The sequence below is a fragment of the Elgaria multicarinata genome, chromosome 6 (genome assembly GCF_023053635.1).
Source record: "Elgaria multicarinata webbii isolate HBS135686 ecotype San Diego chromosome 6, rElgMul1.1.pri, whole genome shotgun sequence".
Lineage (NCBI taxonomy): Eukaryota > Metazoa > Chordata > Lepidosauria > Squamata > Anguidae > Elgaria > Elgaria multicarinata.
In genome coordinates this window covers 1,045,260-1,068,529 of record NC_086176.1, presented here as the reverse complement: position 1 = coordinate 1,068,529, position 23,270 = coordinate 1,045,260, and the positions used below count along the sequence as shown (strand labels likewise).

At 45.3% G+C, this 23,270-nt stretch overlaps 1 protein-coding gene across 3 annotated transcripts in view; it reads right to left on the bottom strand.

Moving 5' to 3' along the window:
• ZSWIM8 (zinc finger SWIM-type containing 8) overlaps positions 1–23,270 on the bottom strand; it is a 108,929-nt gene that overhangs the window by 9,983 nt on the left and 75,676 nt on the right. For 2 of the 3 annotated variants that reach the window (XM_063128839.1, XM_063128838.1), the window contains exons 18-22: positions 22,613–22,835; positions 21,845–22,134; positions 19,423–19,646; positions 17,535–18,017; positions 15,247–15,445 (exon numbers count right to left, since the gene is read on the bottom strand). In XM_063128839.1, the coding sequence (XP_062984909.1) occupies positions 15,247–15,445; positions 17,535–18,017; positions 19,423–19,646; positions 21,845–22,134; positions 22,613–22,835 (1,419 nt within the window). The remainder of the gene's footprint in view (positions 1–15,246; positions 15,446–17,534; positions 18,018–19,422; positions 19,647–21,844; positions 22,135–22,612; positions 22,836–23,270) is intronic. The other variant, XM_063128841.1, reaches the window with a different exon arrangement.

The window sequence follows — 23,270 nt, the reverse complement described above, 5'->3', positions numbered from 1 at the left end:
GAAGGGGCCTACAAGGCCATCGAGTCCAACCCCCCTGCTCCATGCAGGAATCCCACCTTAAAGCATCCCTGGCAGATGATTCTATGATACACTATGCAGTAGAACACAGTTCAAGCTGCTACCTCTTCAGTTTTTATTCAAATCATGTGTAAACCTGTTTTCTGTCAGCAACCAGGTTCCACTAGTTTTAAATACCTTAAAAGTAGACAACCAGCTAATTCACTTTATAAATGTGGATAAAGCACAGGTAAAGCTTCACCAATCAAAAGGAAACGAGGCTGATGCAGTGCAGATCAGACGGGTTCACAGAAAAGCTTGGCATGCATTTAGGAAACATGGACATCCAGGGTCAAAGAAGAACAGGTCCTTCGAGTGGTCATCTGTGCATTCACACCTGTGGGACCTGTGACTGCACAGAGCTCATTTCAGGAAACTCCCATTGCTGAGGGAAATGTTTTTGGCGGGAACGCTTCCCCCACCATCTACTGTGCACGGGCCTCGGTTCTCTTTCACCTCCTCAGTTCCTTGAGACCAATTAGGTGGTCCCAAACGAAGGGCTAAGCTTCGGTACCGACAGCATAATGTCATTGACACTGAAGGGGGATGGTGTGAGGGTTGTGTGAATGCACAGATGACCACTCGAAGAACCACAGTTACAGGTAAGCTGCTGCTGCTGCTCCTCCTCCTCCTCCTCCTTCATGGTCCCTGTGTATCACACATATGGGTGACTAACTAGCTCACTTACTGGAGGAGGATAGAAGTCTGTTCATCGCAGAATCAAAGAGAGAATCGCCCGGCCAAACGTGCAGTCTGCTCGAGCTCTCACATCCAGCCAGTAGTGCAAAATAGAACGGGTGAGCTTTGACCAAGTTGCTGCCCTGCACAGCTCTGATATTGACATGCCTCTCACATTGAATGAGCCCTAGCTGTCTCTTCCCATTAGAGGCCAGAAAGCTCATCAGCCAGCTTAATCACTTGCACCTACCAAGAGGCAAGTCCTTTCTTCTGTGCGCCATAGCACACAAAAAGTCTTTCAGTTCTCCAGAACAATTCCGATCTTGCCTTATAAAAGGCAAAGGCTCTCCTGACATTGAGGGAGCATAATGTCAGCTCCACTGGCAATGCTGGTGAGGGGGAAAACGCCGGCAGTATAATATCTTGATTCATGTGAACGGCCGAAACCACTTTCGGTAAGAATTCCAAATCCAGGGCAAAACCATCTCTGTGGAATATCAGGTAAGGAGGGTCTACTCGTAGAGCCGCCAGTTTGCTCGCTCTCCTTGCGGAAGTTATTGCTATTAGAAATACTACTTCCATGTCAACAACCTCATGCCTGATTTTGCCATAGGTTCAAATGGTTTTGATGTAAGAGCCTTCAACACAGCAGAAAGGCTCCATGAGGGGACAAGACACCTGGTCAGTGATATCAGATTTTTGAGTCCCTTAATAAATTGTCTAACTGTTGGGTGCGTGAACACAGATGAGCCGTGGATGAATCCATGATAGGCTGAAAGTACTGCCAAATAGACCTGAATGGACGATACTTTAAGTCCTTTGTCATAGAAAGATCTTAGGAAGCCAAGTATCTGTCCCAAAAATGCTGAGTAAGGTTTAAATCCATGTTGATCTGCAAACAATCAAAAACTTTCCCACTTTGCGGAGTAAGATTTCCTGGTAGCCTGTAATATCAATATCACCTCAGAGGGGAAATCGCTGCCAGAGTTTTGAGTCTCCATGCTGTGAGTTTAGAAGTTCTGAAGGTTCGGGTGGAGTATTTGGCCTTGATCTCTGGTTAACAGTATTGATATTGATGGGAGCTGAAGGTAGTGTCCCCGTGCCATCTGCGTTAACAGGGCGAACCATGGCTGTCTTGGCCACCCCGGAGTCCCTAAGATACAGTCTGTGTCTTCTGTCCTTATCTTGTGTAATACTTTCATTATCAATGGAAAAGGAGGGAACATGCAGAATTTCCTCTCCAATTTGTCTGGAACACGTTTCCCATGGAATGTTTGCCCATGCCTACTCTCGAGCAGAACCTGGGGCAAACTGTGTTCGCCCTTGGTGCAAACAAGTCTATGTCTGGGGTGTCCCAAATCCAGAAAAGTTTTGCCAAGAGGCTAACTCCCATTCATGTGTTGTCGACTGCACCCTGCTCAGGGTGTCTGCTAGTATGTTGTCCTTCCCCACTATATAAAGGGCCAAGATTGACACTTTCCTCTCTATTGCCCATTCAAAAATTTCCAGAGTCATGTTCAGGAGGCGGGAAGATTGACTTTTTCCTTCCTTGTTGATGTACCATAGCATGGCCATGTTGTCAATCAATATCTGTGTGGTTTGGCCCTGAAAATGAGTTTTGAAAGTCTGTAATGCATTTTTTAACTGCCAGCAATTCCAAGGCATTTATGTGTAGGGATCTCTCTGTCCTGAACCATATCCCCAGAGTACGTAATAGACCACAATAGGGCCCCCATCCCATTCTCAAAGCATCTGTCACCAGTGTCCAAGTAGGTGTCTTATGAAGGGTAGCCCTTGCAGAAGGTTGTGTGCGCATGTCCGCCATCGAAGGGAAGACTTTAAAACTGTCACTATTGAGAAACAGGTGTTGTGAGCATTGCTGTCATTTTGGAAGACCGAGAAGAACCTTCTTTGCAGCAGCTTCATATGAAACCTCACCCGTTCCACGATTACTCCTGTTGCTGCCATGAATCCTAACAGCCTTTGTACTCTGAAAGCAGATGTGTGTTTGTCCTCGATTATTTTGTTTCTCAGGCTCACAATGACACACACTCTTTCCTTTGGGAGGCAGACTCTTCCTTTGGTGGTGTTGAGAACTACTAAAATGAATGGAATCATCTGAGAAGATTACAATTTTGATTTCTTCTCATTTATTACAAGACCTAAGGATGTCAGAAGACTGCAGGTGTTAGCGAATGTAGTAGATTTTGTTTCGAGGATGCTACATTCAGCCAGTCATTCAAGTAAGGGTATACGTCCGTTCCACGGATCTGAAAAAACGCCCACACGACTATCATGCATTTTGTGAAGACCTGCGGTGCAGTTGATAGACTGAAGGGAAGCACTCTGAACTGAAATGTGTCGGTATCTATGATAAATCGAAGATACTTGTGGTGATTGTCCCTTATAGCTATGTGGAAGTATGCATCCTTTAGATCAATCGCTGCAAACCACTGGTCTTGCAAAGGAGTGGTAGTATTATCAATAATGCTGTCATCCAAAATCTTCTGGTCTTCATAAATTCGTTCAGCTCCATCAAATACAAGACAGGGTGAAGCCCCCTGTCCTTCTTGGGTATTGTGAAGTAACAGGAAAAGAACCAGTCTGCTGTCTCTTGATGAACAACCTTCTCGATGGCTCCTTTCTCTGGTAGGTTAGTTGTTTCCTCCTTGAGTACAGCGGATGGGGCCAAGATTTTCACGATGCCGAGAGGAGGGAGGGCTTCAAAATCTATCACATATCTGAACTGAATGATATCAAGCAGCCATGTATCCGTGGTTATTATCATCCAATTCGGTAAGAATGTGGCCAAAGCCATCGTTTTGAGGACTGGTCAGACTTCTGGCATGGTTGTCAAAAGCGACTCAAAGATTGCTGCTTCCTTTGCTGTTGTTGGGGAGGGCAGCCCGACGGTCGGTTCCAACTGCGCCATGAGAAGGCATTCTGCTGTTGTTAGTTACCACCTCCTCTGTCTATATGGTTGCAGCTGTGACTGTTGACTGAATTTCATTTTCTTTGCTGCCGTGTATGCCATTGGTATGGCATCATCCATTTTGGAATTAAAGAGGCTTTCCCTGTCAAATGGGAAGTCCTCTACGCAGGATCACATTTCTGGTGTAAGCCCTGCAGACCGAAGCCACGCATGTCTGCAGAGTGCCACCACACCCATCGTAGTCTTTACACTGCAATCCACCTGATGACAGGTGGTATAAATCTGCTGCCTATTTTGTGGCTTCAGCTTGAAAAACTCTTGCTAACTCCCTCTGTTCCTTGGGAGGATTGTCACAGAGGAAGCCAATTTTGTCCCTTAAGAAAGTCGGTACCTGGACACCATTGCCAGGTAATTTGCCACTTTGAGGCTCCGTGCTGCTGTTGAGTAAATTCTTTGCCCTAGCAGGTCCAGATGGCGTCCTTTATCCGCTGGAGATTTGTGCACCTTCTGTGTCTTTCCTTGGGCTGATTCCACTATTATAGAGTATGTTGCGTGAATTGGAATCTGGTGTCATTTTCCTGAGTCCTATATATAGTCTCCAAAAGCTTTGTTGTTGGAACCATAGATGAGGGTGCTTTCCAGGATTCTTTTACGGTGTAAAGCAACATTGGAAGGAATGAAATAGCCACCTAGCATCGAACACAGGGTCTTTAATGTGCTCTCTCGGTTGCTGAGTATCGATACTGAAGGCCTGTGCCATCCTGACTATCTGACCTGAAAAATGATATAAATCTTCTAAGGGGGAAGCTCCCCCCTGTGTCATCCAGAGATGATATTGATGGAGGAACAGACGAGAATGAAGTCATATTGGACTGGTACCTGATTGGGGTGATTATGGCTCCTCTATTTCATGTGTGGTGGTGCTGACATAAGGGAAAGAGGGCACTCATACAATATATTAAGTGCTTGTGTTGAACCTGAAGGTCCTGGTGTTGACTGACAGTCCATAGATGTCGATCTTGGTGGCACTGGTGGAGGTTGTATGAAAGTATCTCTGTCTGGAGGACTTAATAACAATGCTGATGGGGCCAGGTAGTAACGGGGTGATGCTGCTCCAGAGTACGTAGCTCTTTCCTAATAGACATCTTTTTTCCCTAGGATAACACCAGTCCTCAAACTGGTAACACATTCTAGGTGGGAGGGACCAATTTGGGTATCTGTTCCAGTCTCTCATCAGAGAGCAAGATCAATGTCGAGATCTAGAATGCATTTTCGATTTGTCAGATCTGGAGAAGATCCTCTGCATCTTTGTTCCTGTAACGGTGGCATTCTTGATGGCACTTCGACGCCAACTCTTGGGTGCGATATGTCCCTGATCTCTCCCTCTGAGAATGATGTCGTAGCCAGTGGTTCTGACCTCGATCCCAAGGGTCTTGCCACCGTAGCACATGGTTCTTGTCATGTATAGCCCTACTGCTCCTGTATTGGGAGTAGGTGAGGCAGGTAATCAATTAGAAAGAGATTCAGACTCAGAAGACGTCGAGCCAGACACCAGGCAGTTAGAGCCAGTGGAGGAGGAGGTTCACATGGGAGAGACTCCAGCTGACAATCTGCCCCCTCCAGAGTCTACCTCTTCAAGGCCAAATTCTATGATTTCAGGAGACAGGGAGTCAACTTCCGGGGCTGAGCATTCAAAGCCCTTACTTGATGCTAGGAATCACCGGAAACTAAAACGTTCAGCGAGGTTAGCGGCAAAGAGACAGGCGAACAGATTGCACGAGAAATCGTCCACGCATCATCCACCTTGAAGTTATGAACTTTTGAAAAGCCTTTTCTTTGAATGGACAATTGTCTTGCTTAGTTTGCTTAGTTTTTGCCTAAAGGGGAGTTTCACAGAAGGCGTCTAGTTTGTGTTACAGAAGTGTTTATTGCTTGTAATAAAGCTTTGTAAATTGCCTAGCACTTTCTCTCATTTGTCTCCCAGAGGAAGCTGGAGCAGCTGCAGTACATGACAGTTCTGACCTCGATACTGAAGGTCTCGTCAGAGGTATTGGAAAGAACAAAGTTCCCAAAAATGCATCCTTCTAGCAAGGTGGTCGAAAGAGAACTGAGAAGGTGAAAAGGAACCGAAGCACATGCGCAGTAAACTGTGGGGGAAGGGTTCCTGCCAAAAATGTTTTCTTCAGCTATGGAAGTTTCCCGAAATGAGCTGCGCACAGGTGCAGAGCCCATATTTGTGATGCACAGAAACCATGAAAAATAACATGCTATGCCAACTGCTTGGCTGCCAGTCATATCAGGGGATTTACAAAAAATCCGTCATAAGTGCAGGACCTCCATATCTATTGGGACAACAACACACACAGGGAAAGGATGTTCATAGAATCATAGAATAGTAGAGTTGGAAGGGGCCCACAAGGCCACTGAGTCCAACCCCCTGCTCAATGTAGGAATCCGCCTTAAAACATCCCTGACAGATGGTTGTCCAGCTGCCTCTTGAAGGCCTCTAGTGTGGGAGAGCCCACAACCTTCCTAGGTAACGGGTTCCATTGTTGTACTGCTCTAACAGCCAAGACGTTTTTCCTGATGTCCAGCAGGAATCTGGCTTCCTGTCACTTGAGCCCATTGCTGAGCCAAGTATCTTATACCTTAACTTCCCAGCCACAAAACTGAAGACCACCCCCACTCCGCCAAACACACACACAGAGTAGTTGGTTTTACACACACACACACACACACACACACACACACACACACACACAGAGCTTCCATTGTCACCTTAGCCAAGTCAGGGCAACTTCCTGCCCAACATTCCAAAAAAATATATATGCATATAATCATTCGTTATGTACTGGCTTGAATTCAAGGAGTTTGTTTGGGCCATTCCATAACTCCTGCCACTATATTAAACTAGACTTGAATCAAAGGCAAAATTGTATTTATTTACAAGAATTAAAGCAACTATTCAAACTATCAGGGTAGCATATTGAAGAAGAAGAAATAACTATCAAACAATATACATATAATTCTTCATCAGAATATTCAACAGAGCAGGTATGTTGTTGTTGTTTATTCGTTCAGTCGTTTCCGACTCTTCGTGACTTCATGGACCAAACCACGCCAGAGCTTTCTGTCGGCCGTTGCCACCCCTAGCTCCCCCAAGGTCAGGTCTGTCACCTCCAGAACATCATCCATCCATCTTGCCCTTGGTCAGCCCCTCTTCCTTTTGCCTGCCACTTTCCCTAGCATCAGCCTCTTCTCCAGGGGATCCTGTCTTCTCATTATGTGGCCAAAGTACTTCAGTTTTGCCTTTAGTATCATTCCCTCAAGTGAGCAGTCTGGCTTTATTTCCTGGAGTATGGACTGGTTTGATCTTCTTGCAGTCCAAGGCACTCTCAGAATTTTCCTCCAACACCACAGTTCAAAAGCATCTATCTTCCTTCGCTCAGCTTTCCTTATGGTCCAGCTCTCGCAGCCATAGGTTACTATGGGGAATACCATTGCTTTAACTATGTGGACCTTTGTTGTCAGTGTGGTGTCTCTGCTCTTAACTATTTTATCAAGATTTGTCATTGCTCTCCTCCCAAGAAGTAAACGTCTTCTGATTTCCTGGCTGCAGTCAGCGTCTGCAGTTATCTTTGCGCCCAGAAATACAAAGTCTGTCACTGCCTCCACGTTTTGCCAGTTATCAATCAAGCTGGTTGCCATAATCTTGGTTTTTTTTGAGGTTTAACGGCAACCCAGCTTTTGCACTTTCTTCTTTCACCTTCGTCATAAGGCTCCTCAGCTCCTCCTCGCTTTCAAAGTGGTGTCATCTGCATATCTGAGATTGTTAATGTTTCTTCCTGCGATTTTAACTCCAGCCTTGGATTCGTCAAGCCTAGCACGTTGCATGATGTGTTCTGCATACAAGTTGAATAGGTAAGGTGAGAGTATACAGCCCTGCCGTACTCCTTTCCCAATCTTAAACCAGTCCGTTGTCCCTCGAGGTGGTGACCTGCAAAGGGTGTGCAATGTTTGTGTTTCTGCCTGAGCTCAACATGGCGTATACCTGCAACAAGTGTAAGCTGGTGGCACTTTTGGAAGAAAAATTGAGAGGACTTGAGCGGCGAGTGTCCACCCTCCAAGGAATAAGAGAAGTCAAGGAGTTCTTAGACCAAACGGTGGAACTGCAACAGCAACAAGAAGCACACGAGATTGAAGAGCAACAGCCAGCTGAAGCAGAAGTGGAGTATGCTGAGGGGAGGAAAGCCAATGAAGAGGAAACTCTCTGGAAAAGAGTGACAGTTAGGAGCAGAAGAACTAGAAGGCATTCTGCACCAGTGGAACCATTAGAGTTAAGCAACCGCTTTCAGCTTCTGGAGAATGAGACTGAAGGACAGTTTGCAGAGGAAGAAGTACAGGAGACACCATGCAACAGTGACCAAGAGGCAGAAGGTAGGTCAACCAAGAAGAAGAGAAGAGTAGTCGTTGTGGGCGACTCCCTGCTGCGTGGGATTGAAACCCAAGTATGTCGTGAAGACCCATGGACTCGCCAGGTGTGCTGTCTCCCTGGAGCACAGATTAGAGATGTGACTGAAGGGTTACCGAAACACATAAAGTCCACGGACACATACCCCTTTCTTCTCATCCATGTGGGAACAAATGATGTCGCCAAGCAGAGCTACGAAGAAATCATTTCAGACTATGAAGCTCTGGGAAGGAAACTGAAGAACTTTGGGGCCCAGGTAGTTTTCTCATCCATCCTCCCGGTTCTTGGAAGAGGATTAGAAAGGGAAAGAAAAATACTCCGGATGAACGACTGGCTACGAAGGTGGTGCTGACGTGAGAATTTTGGATTCTGGGACCACGGGCTACGCTACTTGGAACATGGACTGCTGGCAAGGGATGGGTTGCACCTCACAAGGGCTGGAAAGAATGTGTTCGGCCACAGCATGAAGAACTTGATCAGGAGGGCTTTAAACTGAATCTTACGGGGGTGGGAGACGTAAACCTCGAGGCAACAATGGATGAAGGCCAATGCACCACAGTACAGAGAACAGCTCCAATAGTGCCCAAAAATAGTGTCCGCAACAAGGTAGGAACAAAGCCAGACTATAAAACACATGGTCTTCGATGTCTATATACTAATGCCCAGAGCATGGGAAACAAACAGAAGGAACTTGAACTCTTATTACATGAAGGCAAATACGACTTGATAGGTATAACTGAAACTTGGTGGGATGACTCCCATGACTGGAATATAGCAATTGAAGGATATAACTTGTTCAAGAAGAACAGAAGAAATAGAAAGGGAGGTGGAGTTGCACTATATGTTAAAAATACCTATCCCTGCACAGAAATACAGGCGGATCAGACTGGGAGCCCCATCGAGAGCATCTGGATTAAAATAAATGGGGCAAAGAATAAAAAGAACATGATAATCGGAGTCTACTACCGACCACCCAATCAAGGAGAAGACGAGGATGAAACTTTTGAGAAACAAATTGCCAGTGTTTCAAGGAAGTGTGATGTAGTAGTGATGGGGGACTTCAATTACCCTGATATCTGTTGGGAGACCAATACTGCCAAAAGTGGCCCTTCCAAGAAATTCCTGACATGTGTGGGTGATAACTTTCTCCTACAGAAAGTGGTGGAAGGAACTAGAGGATCGGCAATCCTTGACTTGTTATTGACCAATAGGGATGACTTAGTGGATAAAGTGGCAGTTACATGAACTCTGGGGGAAAGTGACCACGTCATACTTGAATTCTTGATTATGAAGGAGACAAAAGTTGAGCGTAGCCATACACGTACTCTGGATTTTAGGAAAGTTGATTTTAATAAACTCAGAACTATGATAAGTAAGGTCCCGTGGCAAATGAGCCTAATGAGAAAATGAGTGCAGGATGGGTGGGAGTATTTAAAAAAGGAAATTTTAAAGGCACAGTTACAAACAATTCCAACAAGGAGAAAAGATTGAAGACAACAGAGGAAACCAATGTGGCTCCACAAAAAGCTTAGACATGACCTGAAAACAAAAAGGGATACATATAGGAAGTGGAAGGAAGGTCAGGCTACAAAAGAAGAGTACAGACAAGTGGCGCAGAAGTGCCGAAATGGCGTCAGGAAGGCTAAAGCTCAGAATGAGCTGAGATTAGCAAAGGATGCTAAAAGCAATAAAAAGGCTTTCTTCAGATATGTGAGTAGTAAAAGACAGAGGAAAGAAATGGTGGTTCAACTGCTTAATGAGGATGGCAAATTGATAACAGATGACAAAGAAAAGGCTGAAGTGCTCAATTCCTAATTTGCCTCAGTCTTCTCTCAAAAGCGGGTCTATGACCCCCCTGGAAAAAGTGAAGCAGAAGTTGAGGGGGCAGGATTACAGTTTGAGATTGATAAACAAATGGTCAAAGAACACCTAATTTCCTTGAATGAGTTCAAATCTCCAGGGCCCAATGAACTGCATCCAAGAGTAATGAAGGAGCTAGCGGAAGAACTCTCAGAACCTTTGTCTATTATCTTTGCAAAATCATGGAAGACGGGTGAGGTGCCGGACGACTGGAGGAGGGCTAACGTTGTCCCTATCTTTAAAAAGGGCAAAAAGGAGGAACCTGGGAACTACAGACCAGTCAGTCTGACATCCATCCCTGGGAAATTTCTGGAGCAGATTATAAAGAAGTCAATCTGTAAACACCTTGAAATCAATGCGGTGATTACTAGAAGCCAACATGGGTTTGTAAAGAACAAGTCCTGTCAGACTAATTTGATCTCATTTTTTGATAGGGTAACCTCCCTTGTGGACCGTGGGAATGCTGTGGACGTCATATATCTTGACTTCAGCAAAGCTTTGACGAAGTACTACATGACATTCTGATTAACAAACTAGCTAAAAGTGGGCTAGATGGAACAACTATTAGGTGGATTCACAGTTGGCTACAGAATCGGACTCAAAGAGTACAAAGAGTATCAATGGAACCTTCTCAAATTGGGGAGAGGCAACGAGTGGGGTACCGCAGGGCTCAGTCCTGGGCCCAGTGCTCTTCAACATTTTTATTAATGATTTGGACGAGGAGGTGCAGGGAACAGTTACAAGATGGGGAACAGTTACAAGATGGGGCTCAGCAATACTACAAACAAGATGGATCTTGGAATTATTGTAGATCACAAGCTGAATATGAGCCAACAGTGTGATATGGCTGCAAGAAAGGCCAGTGCTATTTTGGGCTGCATTAATAGAAGTATAGCTTCCAAATCATGTGAGGTACTAGTTCCTCTCTATTCGGCCCCGGTTAGGCCTCATCTAGAGTATTGCGTCCAGTTCTGGGCTCCACAATTCAAGAAGGATGCAGACAAGCTGGAGCGTGTTCAGAGGAGGGCAACCAGGATGATCAGGGGTCTGGAAACAAAGCCCTATGAAGAGAGACTGAAAGAACTGGGCATGTTTAGCCTGGAGAAGAGAAGATTGAGGGGAGACATGATAGCACTCTTCAAATACTTAAAAGGTTGTCACACAGAGGAGGGCCAGGATCACTTCTCGATCCTCCCAGAGTACAGGAAACGGAATAACAAACTCAAGTTACAGGAAGCCAGATTCCAGCTGGACATCAGGAAAAACTTCCTGACTGTTAGAGCAGTACGACAATGGAATCAGTTACCTAGGGAGGTTGTGGGCTCTCCCACACTAGAGGCCTTCAAGAGGCAGCTGGACAAGCATCTGTCGGGGATGCTTTAGGGTGGATTCCTGCATTGAGCAGGGGGTTGGACTCAATGGCCTTGTAGGCCCCTTCCAACTCTGCTATTCTATAATTCTATAATTCTTACCGTTGCTACTTGTTCGTTATACAGATTCCTCAGGAGGCAGACAAGATGACTTGGTATCCCCATACCACCAAGAACTTGCCACAGTTAGTTATGTTCCACACAGTCAAAGGCTTTAGAATAGTCAACAAAACAGAAATAGATGTTTTTCTGGAACTCCCTGGCTTTCTCCATTATCCAGCGGATATTGGCAATTTGGTCTCTAGTTCCTCTGCCTTTTCTAAACCCAGCTTGTACATCTGGCAATTCTTGCTCCATGAATTGCTGGAGTCTACCTTGCAGGATCTTGAGCATTACCTTGCTGGCATGTGAAATAAGTGCCACTGTCTGATAGTTTGAACATTCTTTAGTGTTTCCCTTTTTTGGTATGGGGATATAAGTTGATTTTTTCCAGTCTGATGGCCATTCTTGTGTTTTCCAAATTTGCTGGCATATGGCATGCATCACCTTGACAGCATCATCTTGCAATATTTTAAACAGTTCAGCTGGGATACCGTCGTCTCCTGCTGCCTTGTTATTAGCAATGCTTCTTAAGGCCCATTCAACTTCACTTTTCAGGATGTCTGGCTCTAACTCACTGACCACACCGTCTGAGCTATCCCCGATATTATTAGCCTTCCTATACAGATCTTCCGTATATTCTTGCCACCTTTTCTTGATCTCTTCTGTTTCTGTTAGGTCCTTGCCATCTTTGTTTTTGATCATACCCATTTTTGCCTGGAATTTACCTCCGATGTTTCTAATTTTATGGAAGAGGTCTCTTGTCCTTCCTATTCTATTGTCTTCTTCCACTTCCGCACATTGCTTGTTTAAAAATAATTCCTTATCTCTTTTGGCTAACCTCTGGAATTTTGCATTTAATTGGGTATATCTCCCCCTATCACTGTTGCCTTTTGCTTTCCTTCTTTCTTGGGCTACTTCCAATGTCTCAGCAGACAGCCATCTTGCCTTCTTGGTTTTCTTTTTCTTTGGGACTTTTTTTGTTGCCACCTCTTGGACAATGTTGAGAACTTCTGTCCATAGTTCTTCCGGGACCCTATCTACTAAATCTAGTCCCTTAAATCTATTCTTCACTTCCACTGCATATTCATTAGGAATATTAGTGAGCTCATATCTAACTGATCTGTGGGTCTTCCCTATACTCTTTAGTTTGATTCTAAATTGTGCAATAAGAAGTCCATGATCTGAACTACAGTCAGCTCCAGGTCTTGTTTTTACTGTCTGTATAGATGTCCGCCACCTTTGGCTGCAAAGGATGTAGTCAATCTGATTTCGGTGTCGGCCATCTGGTGAAGTCCATGTATAAAGCCGTCTTTTCGGTTGTTGGAAGAGAGTGTTTGTTATGCACAGTGAGTTGTCCTGGCAGAATTCTATCAGCCTATGTCCCGCTTCATTTTGTTCTCCTAGACCATGCTTACCTGTAATTCCAGATGTCATTTGACTGCCCACCTTAGCGTTCCAGTCTCCTGTAATGAAAATAACATCTCTTTTTGGTGTGTTATCCAGTAGGTGCTGCAGATCTTCATAGAACTGATCTACTTCTGCTTCTTCAGCATCTGTGGTTGGGGCATATATTTGGATCACTGTGATGTTAAATGGCTTACCCTGAATTCGAATTGAGATCATTCTATCATTTTTTAGATTGTATCCAAGCACTGCTTTAGCCACTTTATTATTAATTATGAAGGCTACTCCATTTCTTCTGTGATTCTCTTATCCACAGTGGTAGATCTGGTGGTGATCTGACGTGAAGTGGCCCATTCCAGTCCATTTCAGTTCACTGACACCCAATATATCTATATTTAATCTTGACATCTCACCAATAACCACATCCAATTTGCCCTGGCTCATAGATCTTATATTCCAGGTTCCTATGGTGTGTTGATCTTTAGAACATTGGATTCGTCGTTCACCACCAGCACCATCGGCCGCTAGCCGTCCTTTCAGCTTTGAGCTAGCTGCGTCATCACATCTGGGGCTAGTTGAACTTATCCTCTGTTCCTCCCCAGTAGCATTTTGACCATCTTCCGACCTGGGGGTCCCATCTTCCGATGGTATACCGACATATCTCTGGTTGTACTGATCCATTTAGTTTTCACGGCAAGAATACTGGGGTGGGTTGCCATTACCTTCCCCAGGGATCGTATTTAGTCTGACCTCTCTACCATGACCTTCCCATCTTGGGTGTCCCTTCACGGTATCATTAAAACCACTTCACACTACATGTTGGAATGTCTGGATGAATACCATTGAAACTGGGCGAGCCTCCCTGTGGAAGGCATTCTGCAAATAAAATCCCAAAACTGACCACACCTTTCTAGTTATCTAATTTCAGCTGATGGTGGGACCTGGAGGAAAGCCTGATATGACAAAAACGAGAAGGGATTGTAGCTAGCACATTAGCCTTAGCTGATAAAGGCACTGGGTTCCACAGAAGCAACTTTGGTTACCGGTGACCATGCTGGCACTAGCAGTTACAACCCTGATCTTTCAGGGGAGTGTAAACCCACATCCCTGGTCAGATGAACCACCTACAAGTGTAACTTCCATCTTATCCGGACTGAGATTCAGATTATTGGTCTTTATCCCTCCCATTACTGCAAGCAATGGTTGAACACCTAAATTCCTTCACGTGAATCCGATGAAAAGAAGATGTACAGCTGCATATCATCAACATACTCAAAATCAAGTCGAGCGGCCAGCTGCATCTCTTCCAAGCACCACATTCACATCCTCAGGCCACAGTAACAAACTCACCTAACAAAATCAGAGGAGACGGTGCACTGCATCATGGATGCAGCAAACGTGAATGATGTTAATCCTCCAAATGCTTTGTAAACACTGAAGGTTCACTCAGGACTCCCTCAGAGCCAAACTTGGGAAGATCTGAATCAGAGAAAGACTATGCTGGACATCACTGTCAGGATGCTATGGTGGCACATGGTTTCTTCACTATTACCACAGAGCAGGCTCAATAAAGAGCTCTGGTTTGTTTTGACTCAAACTCACTGCACATCTCTGCTGCCTGCATGCGAGTCCTCTAACTGCTTCATGGCCCTCCTGCGCCTCGGAGAACCAAGAACTCAAAACAGGCTGTAGTCAGCGGGGGGAGAGAGGAGTGGTCATATCAACCACCCATAATTGGTCAGGGTGACCAGCCGTGCCAACTGGAAACTTCCGAGGGCTCTCAGGAAACCACCTGGAATCGCCACCCTGCAAGGGCAGAGTAACTTAGTAGGTCCACCACCCCTGTAGAGGGGAAAGGCAATCCAAAAGTCAAGACCTCACCAGGAAATTTTCAGACCATGACAAGGGAATCAAACAAAACTTCCTCAAATCCACGTCATATTGCGATCAACTACATGCTTTGAAAAAATTATGTTGGTACAGGCCCTGTTTAAAGTGGACCAAGGCTCTATAGACTTGCCATAGAGGAAAGCACTTGCAGAATGTTTAACTCCTTTGAACAGTTCGCCTGAATTACAGACCATGAAGGTGGTAGGACTTCCACGGCCTAGTTCAGGAAACCATGCAGTAGCCTACATCCACTGTGCTATTTTACTCTTCACTTTTGTGCTTTGGAACAAGGTGAAGTTTTAGACACCTCGACTGGGAATTCCATAAAGGCAAACTTTCTCAGGTACACAGGCGGAATCCTGTGCCACTCCTCAGGCTCCATAACGAGATGGAAGTGTCCCTGCCCAAAGGGTACCATAGATGGACACCTCCACTTCCTTTTCACACAGCATCATGTGACTTAGCAAGACAGAAATACTCACTTGCCACATTGGAAGACAGCGACAGCCCTGTCTCAGCATGGTACGGGTGCACGGCGATCTGCGTCATGGAAGGGACAGGCACTCCTGGGAACGACACGGCCGTAGCTGCCAAGGATGGGGTAGTTACCGAGTAAGGGTACTGTGCCCCAATGAATGCTGGGTGGACACCCTGCAAAGGAAGAGGACAGGGTAACCCTGCCTTGCGTCCAAGAGGCAAGGCAGGGTTTTTAAGGAGGTGCCTCAAAACAGCCCATCTAATACCCACACCTCTGTTCTTAGCACACAATTTGACTCTTGATAGCCCAGGGCCCATCCTAGATTTTAGGGGGCGCATCCTAAACAAAATACTTTCAAAATGAAGACATGTGAGAGGAACCAGTCAGCATCTGCTGCCCCCCGGCCCTCCCGCCCCCCATAGACTGGAATGGGAAAAGTTCTTCATTTGTTTTATAGGAAAAAACATGTTAAGCCTACTTATAGTCAGCACTGAACTTTTCTTCAAGCAGAAGTTTGAAAGAAAAAACCACTAACACATCCTTACCAATACAGCTGGTCCATCAAAAGCTATCATCTTAATTATTTGGGGCTTTCCCCGATACTGAGCGAAGATGTTAGCCACTCACATAAGCCAAGACACATAAGGCACTGTGTTACAGTGGGTCCGCTCCTACTTGCAGGACTGATCCCAGAGAGTAGTATTGGGGGATTCCTGTTCCACCCCATGGCAATTAAGCTGTGGGGTGCCACAGGGTTCTATTCTATCCCCCATGCTGTTCAACATCTATATGAAACTGTTGGGTGAGGTCATTAGGGGTTTGGGGGTTGGGTGCCATCAGTATGCTGATGATACTCAGCTCTACTTCTCCTTGTCGTCAGAGTCAGCTGGGGTTGTGAAGGTGCTGTACCAGTGCCTGGAGGCTGTAATGGGCTGGATGAGGGCCAATAAACTGAAGCTGAATCCTGATAAGACGGAAGCTCTGTGGATTGGTGGTTCCCAAGTCCGGAAATTGGGTAAGTGACCTGTTCTGGAGGACGTGGCGCTCTCTCTGAAGGAGCAGGTACATAGCTTGGGAGTACTCCTAGATCCATCATTGTCACTGGAGGCCCAGGTGGACTCTGTGGCATAGAGTACTTGGGGTCAGCTTCGGCTGATCTGCCAGCTACGGCCTTTCCTGGACAGGGACAACCTAGCCACAGTAGTGCATGCACTGGTAACTTCCCCATCAGACTACTGCAATGCACACTACGTGGGGCTGCCCTTGAAGATGACGCGGAAGTTGCAGCTAGTGCAAAATGCAGCATCTGGACTGCTGGCAGGTACATCTTACAGAGACCACATAACACCGGTCTTAAAGGAACTGCACTGGCTGCCTATATGCTTCCCGTCGGAATTCAAGTGTTGGTAATGACGTTTAAAGCCCTAAACAGCTTGGGACCTCGATACTTGAGAGAGCGCCTCTCCTTTTATATGCCTGCCCGAGACCTGAGATCTGTTGGAGGAGCCCTTCTCCGCATCCCACCAACGCAACATATACGCTATGATGGGACAAGGGAGAGGGCTTTCTCTGTGGCGGCACAACGACTGTGGAATGCCCTCCCCTGGGAGGCCCCATTGGTGCCAACACTGATTTCATTTCGATGCCAAGTAAACACATGGCTTTTTAACAAAGCCTTTGATGGTTAAACTCATTGGCACATTGTTTTAACTCCTTTTAAATTATATATTGTTTTAACTTGGTCCATGGTTTAATTTGTTTTTAACTGTGCATATTTAATGTTTTATAGTACTGTATGCTTTTATCTGTACGCCGCTCTGAGATCTTAATGATATAGGGCGGGATATAAATGTTTTAAATAAATAATAAATTAATAAATAAGACCAGCTAGCTAAATTCTGGGATTTATCCACAAAATATTGTCAATGCTAATTATTAATATTTATAAGTAAAAGTCCCAGTAAAGTAAAATACAGATTTCAACAGAAATCGGGAGACCAAAGTGATATATCCACCAAATCGCAGAACAATATGGAGCCGCTTTGCACAGCCATTTCATCTTTCGTCCCTTTCGCCCAGTACTGTCTCTTAAGTGGAAGCAGCTCTAAAGCAGAGGGCTTTACTAGCTGTGTAAGGACACTTTGCTTACACAGGCTCCCGGGGTGAATTCCTGGCATCTCCAGTGAATGGGAGTCCTCTGCCAACCTGTCTACTCTCCTCAACCACAATACACGTGCTGCTGGTGGTGGTAGTTGGTCACCTTAGACACTGAACCCACAGGAAATAACTTACTTGGGGGTAAGCGGAGCCAGGCACAGGGAAGACTGCTGGGCGCGGCATGTGCTGGATGGGGTGTCCAATGTACTGAGGGCTGCAAGGAATGTGGGTCTGGAGCGTTGTATAGGGGTGCAGACCCTGGGTGTGTGCATGGGCCATTGCTGGCCCTGCCATGGTGTGCTGCTGGTAGATCGTGGACCCCACTGAGATCACAGGCACGACTGTTGCCGCTGCCGTCACCGCAGCTGCCACAGTCACTGTCGTGGGCTCTGATGTCACTCTGGTATCCGCCAGTCCACGGACCACTTCGCAAGATGCTCGGGCTCCGCTCGCGCTGCAACCTGTGGCGCCCTCCCTCTGGGCAAGAGTTCCGCCAACAGTTTGTTCATACAACCAGTACCACTGGTGAGCGACTTCAAACAGGACTTCAGGGTAAACACCACCCCCTTTGGCTGCCTCCTCCACTGCCAGGCAAGCCTTCTCCAGCATTAGATTATCCTGTAGCATCAAAGGCAAAAACCGTCAGTTAAGGTATTTTTTAACAGCCATTTTCATTGAAAATATGCATAACTAAAAAGTCACAAGGTAATAAAAATGGCAGGATAAAACAGTGAGCAAAATAAAATTTTATCCAACAAGCTTGGGAAAATACAAAGACAGTAATGTAGGTGCCAGCTCCTGTGGAAAGAAGCTGGGGTGTCACCATGTGGAAAGCCCTCCCTCTGGGCTGCCAGCCACCTCACCTCAGATGGTACAAATGGTACCTGCAGAAGGACCTTCACTGAAGATATTAATGTACAGGTGGAGGTGTGTGTGCGCGTGTGCACATTATGAAGGGAACAGACACCACTTTCGCATTTCCCCCCTGCTGAAGTGTAAGAACTTTTATGTTTTTTACTGAACAAATTCCATTATCAGAAAATGCTGGTTAACCTGACTACAAGTAGAAAATATGAGATGGTCCATATAGGAAACCTAGTGAATCAAAACAACTTGATAAATTACCTATAATGAAGAGATAATTTATCACCTGATGAACCATTACTTTTTAAATATTTTCAGGTCAGATAGTTACCAAGTAAGGGTACTGCACCCTAATGAAGTCTTTAGCATTAAGAAGCTTTGGGCCATTAAAGGGAACCAACTAAATATGCTTTAATTTAATTGTAAATGTTGGACATGGATCTAACAGAGTACATTTAATCATTTACTTTTGTTTATTCTGTGATTGTTTTATATTTTTCATAGTTTTTATTCTATTTATGTATTTTATTATCTTAACTTTTGTTCGGTGAACCACCCAGAGAGCATCGGCTATTCGGCAGCAAAGATATGCAATACATATATTTAACAGCTTCAAAACTGAGAAAAATAGTACTAAAAGCCAATGGTACTTGATCACGACAAATTATTTTTCCCTCCCACAACCTGCTTTTTGTAACATTTTGCCTGATCCGGAGATCTCAAAAGCTTGCACAATTTTGTGACATTTGATTAGCTGAATTAAAGTATTACACTAACACATATTTTGGATTTTTTCTTATGGCCAACACAGCTACCTGTACATTTTGCACAAACTAAAAGTAATTCGCAAACTTGAAAGTTATATGATGATGTTATATGGTATATGGTTGATGGTATATGGTAAGCCCATAGCATAGAAGATCTAAAATGTGGGGGGGTTTTCAAAATGTGGGAGGAAAAAGGTATTTTAGGACTTGTATTGTAGCATGCTGAGCAAATTTCAGGGTATAAAATAGTTGAAGACCCTCCATATACTTTATTATCTTCATGGAATTGCTGAAGAAATTGGCATGAAAATAATGACTAACCTGCTCCTTGCTAGGCCCCTCCCAGTATTAACTCGCTGTCGGAATGAACTGAAGACCTCTCAACTGCTCACCTGCTCCTTGCACTGAACTAGAGCTCTCTGGATCTCATTTGGATTCAAGGCATGGGCATGTGGCAAGCAACTCAGTGCCAGCTCAGCGGCCGCTCGCACCATATTGGAATCCCTCGCTCTTGAAGCCCTGTCAGCCAAGGATGCCACCTCTGGAGGGGTCAGGTGTCCATCCCAGCATTCCACCAGGATGTTCAAGGCTGCACTTCCAATTTCCATGGCTTGCCCTAGAGAAAAGCCCAATAAAAGTGAAAAAACAAAGTGTTGTGGTATAATAATAATAATAATAATAATAATAATAATAATAATAATAGATTATTATTATTTCTGACCCGCCTCTCCCTTTAGATCGAGGTGGGGAACAACATTAGTACAACAATACAATATAAAACAAATACATAATTCGTCTTTATGGCTGTCTTAAACTTGGAGTGTTAAGTTGACGAATCTCCATCAGCAGGCCATTCCGCAGTCTAGGGGTGCTAGTTGTGGCTGACTGAAGTAAATTCTCCCCAGAGGACCTGAGTATGTGGGGCATATTGTACAGAAGGCAATCCTGCAGATAACCTGGACCCAAACATGTAGGGCTTTAAAGATAATGACCAACACTTTGTACTTCACTCATAAAGACTAACAAATGTATTGTGGACTAGAGTCTACTTCATCAGATGCATGAAGTGTAATCCCACATTGGCAGTGGGGGACTGTAAACTGTGAGGTCTGAGAGAAAAGAAATAAAGGAAGTAGAGAGTGTAAATATATTAAAGCAGGAATGTGGAACGTCCAACCCATGGAGGTTCTACATTTGAACTATGGAACCTTTTTCACTGCCTAGAGGGGGCAGGGCTTGGTTTTCAGGCCCCACCCCCTCGATGAATCATCACTGTTATCTCTGACCTCAGATTGGAGGTAACAGCAGGGAAGCAGGCCACAGGGGACTCAGTCAGCACTGGCAGGAGCATCTGCTCTTCTGAACGCAGAGTGAGTTTTCCTTCATATATTTCTCACCACACGCAACGGGAGGCACCAACTCAGCTGACCTGTTCTTCCCAGCACCAGCCGAGTCCCTTTCTCTGTGCCTCTCTTAGCACAAACAAAGGGAAAATGAGTGGGACAGGACAATGATGTGTGGTCACAGCCACTGATGTAATGCAGTCCACAGAAGAACTTGGGGGGGGCAATTTAACCTCATAGAATCATAGAATAGTGGAAGGGGCCTATAAGGCCATCAAGGCATGCCCGACAGATGGCTATCCAGCTGCCTCTTGAATGCCTCTAGTGTGGGAGAGCCCACTACTTCCCTAGGTAATTGGTTCCATTGTCGTACTGCTCTTACAGTCAGGAAGTTTTTCCTGATGTCCAGCCGGAATCTGGCTTCCTGTAACTTGAGCCCGTTATTCCGTGTCCTGCACGCTGGGATGATTGAGAAGAGATCCTGGCTCTCCTCTGTGTGACAATCTTCTAAGAATTTGAAGAGTGCTATCATGTCTCCCCTCAATCTTCTCTTCTCCAGGCTAAACAGGCCCAGTTCTTTCAGTCTCTCTTCATACGGCTTTGTTTCCAGACCCCTGATCATCCCTGTTGCCCTCCTCTGAACATGCTCCAGCTTGTCTGCGTCCTTCTTGAAGTGTGGTTCCCAGAACTGGACGCAATACACAAGATGAGGCCTAACCAGGGCTGAACAGAGGGTAACCAGTACTTTGTCAGTCATTCACTCGGAGTATTTTTCTTTCCCTTTCTATTCCTCTTCCAAGAACAGGGAGGATGGATGAGAAAACTATCTGGGCCCCAAAGTTCTTGAGTTTCCTTCCCAAAGCTGACGTGATTTCTTCATAGCTCCACCTGGCAGTATCATTTGTTCATATGGATGAGGGAATGTGCCAATGTGCTTTATGAGCTTTGGCAACACTTCAGTCACATCTTGCATCTATCCTCCAGGGAGACTGCATACCTGGCAAGTCCATGGGTCTTCACGACACATCCCCCTTAAACTAGAGAAACTGGAGCAACAATGTATTTCAAATCAAATCATAGTAAGTGATCTCAGGCAAGCCTCTGTTGCTATTCCACCCTGTATCTATTTCAACATGCATACGTGGAATAGCAGCATCTTTGATGGGATGCCCTTCATTTGCTCCTGCTCATATTATAGCCTCTACCATGTGGATTATTGGGGGCGGGGATCCATATGTAAATGAGTTAGACAATAGGCACATGACTCTGATTCTGTTCTCAAAGCCTTCCCAAATTGTAATCTTCACTACGTTATACAGATTGCACTTATACGTTTTAGCTGTGAGTTCTTAAACATCAGTGGCTAAATAAGATCACGACATTGAAAGGGTTTTCAGTTATGGACATTTCAGGTTACTAAAAATAGAAAGGACAACTATCAGGAGCACTCCAAAGCACACACTGTTCCCACCTGTGATCCAAGAGACATGGGAGGAGTAGGTCCGAGAGAGCCAGTTGGGAGAGACAAAGTTGTGCAATCCCAGTGCATAGAGTCCAATCTCGAAGGCGCAAAGGTGGAGGTTGCGATGAGGCCCTTGGTGGCCACCACTGGATGACGGGTGGGTGAAAATGGAAGTGCTGCTGTTTCCACCGGCCTTAATGAGGACTGTCTTGGCCAGCTCAAAGTAGAAGTGTGCAGCAGCCTCCGAGGGCTGGTTGGGGACATGAGGCGCATGGCTCTCTGGTCGCCTACCTTTATACCTAAAGGCGCGAATGAAAAAATGCATGAAACAAATGCAACTCACGGCCACCTTTGAAATTGCACCCAGTTAGTGTAGTCTTGTGGAGTCTACAGAGGATACTGAAGCTCATGTTTTGCAGAATCTCCAGAGAGGAAATTCCCTCTAGGAATTCTTCAGGACCTGAATACTTCACCACCTGGGCAGCCACTGGGAATACTCCGCTACCTGCTTGTTACATGACCTTACAACTCAGTCAAGGGGGACACCCTTGAATTAACTTAGGTATCAAAATAGACATGGCAGAGAAAGCTATCTCAGCCAAGGGGAAATATCTTGAGCTGCTCTGCTAGGTTTCTACCTCCAGGTTCTGACTGGCTATCCCATGGAGACTCCCAACCTGGCCAACCTCATAATGTATCTCCAACAGAGGACATATGTTCTCCTTGAAAAGTCCTGATCCTGAAAAGATACACAACTCTGGAAAAAGCCATTCTTACCTGCCAACTTCCACCGTCTTTGCCCGTGCTCCTCCACTGGCTCTCCTGCTTCCACTGGAAGAGGAGGAGCCCAGTGAGTCACTGGAAGAGCTACTGATGCTGTCGCTGTCCTGCCCTCTGCCCCAGGAGGTGGCTGCCCATCCCCCACGCAGGGGCCTCCTGCTGAGAGTTGGAGAACTGTCCGAGGTCGTTTCTGGTGCACTGCTGTCAATGCTGGCCATTCCTGCAACAGGAATGGCAAATTTATGACACACAAAACCATACTTTGGCAACATAGAATATAACATTCACATTTTTCAACATATTGAAATGTTTTTAGTAAGTCTAGATTTTCTGGTGATCTTACTTCGCTAGAGAACTGATGCAATAAGGTTCACGAGATCCTGGAAAGCCCTGATTGAAAACTTACCTTAGTTATGAATTCACTAAGTGGTTTCTATGCTTTGCAGGGATATGGTAAAGATTACCAAGAATGTATCTGAAGCACTGTAAAACCAGGAGTTAAACTCAAGCACACACACACAAAATGGCTGAGGTTTCCCCCCCTCTCCCAATAAACCAGGACTAAAGCTTTATAGACTAAAACAGTTTGGGCCATCTAAGAATTGTGTTGTTTCCTTCACCTCCTGACGTAATGCTCAGAGGCCTTTCTCTATAT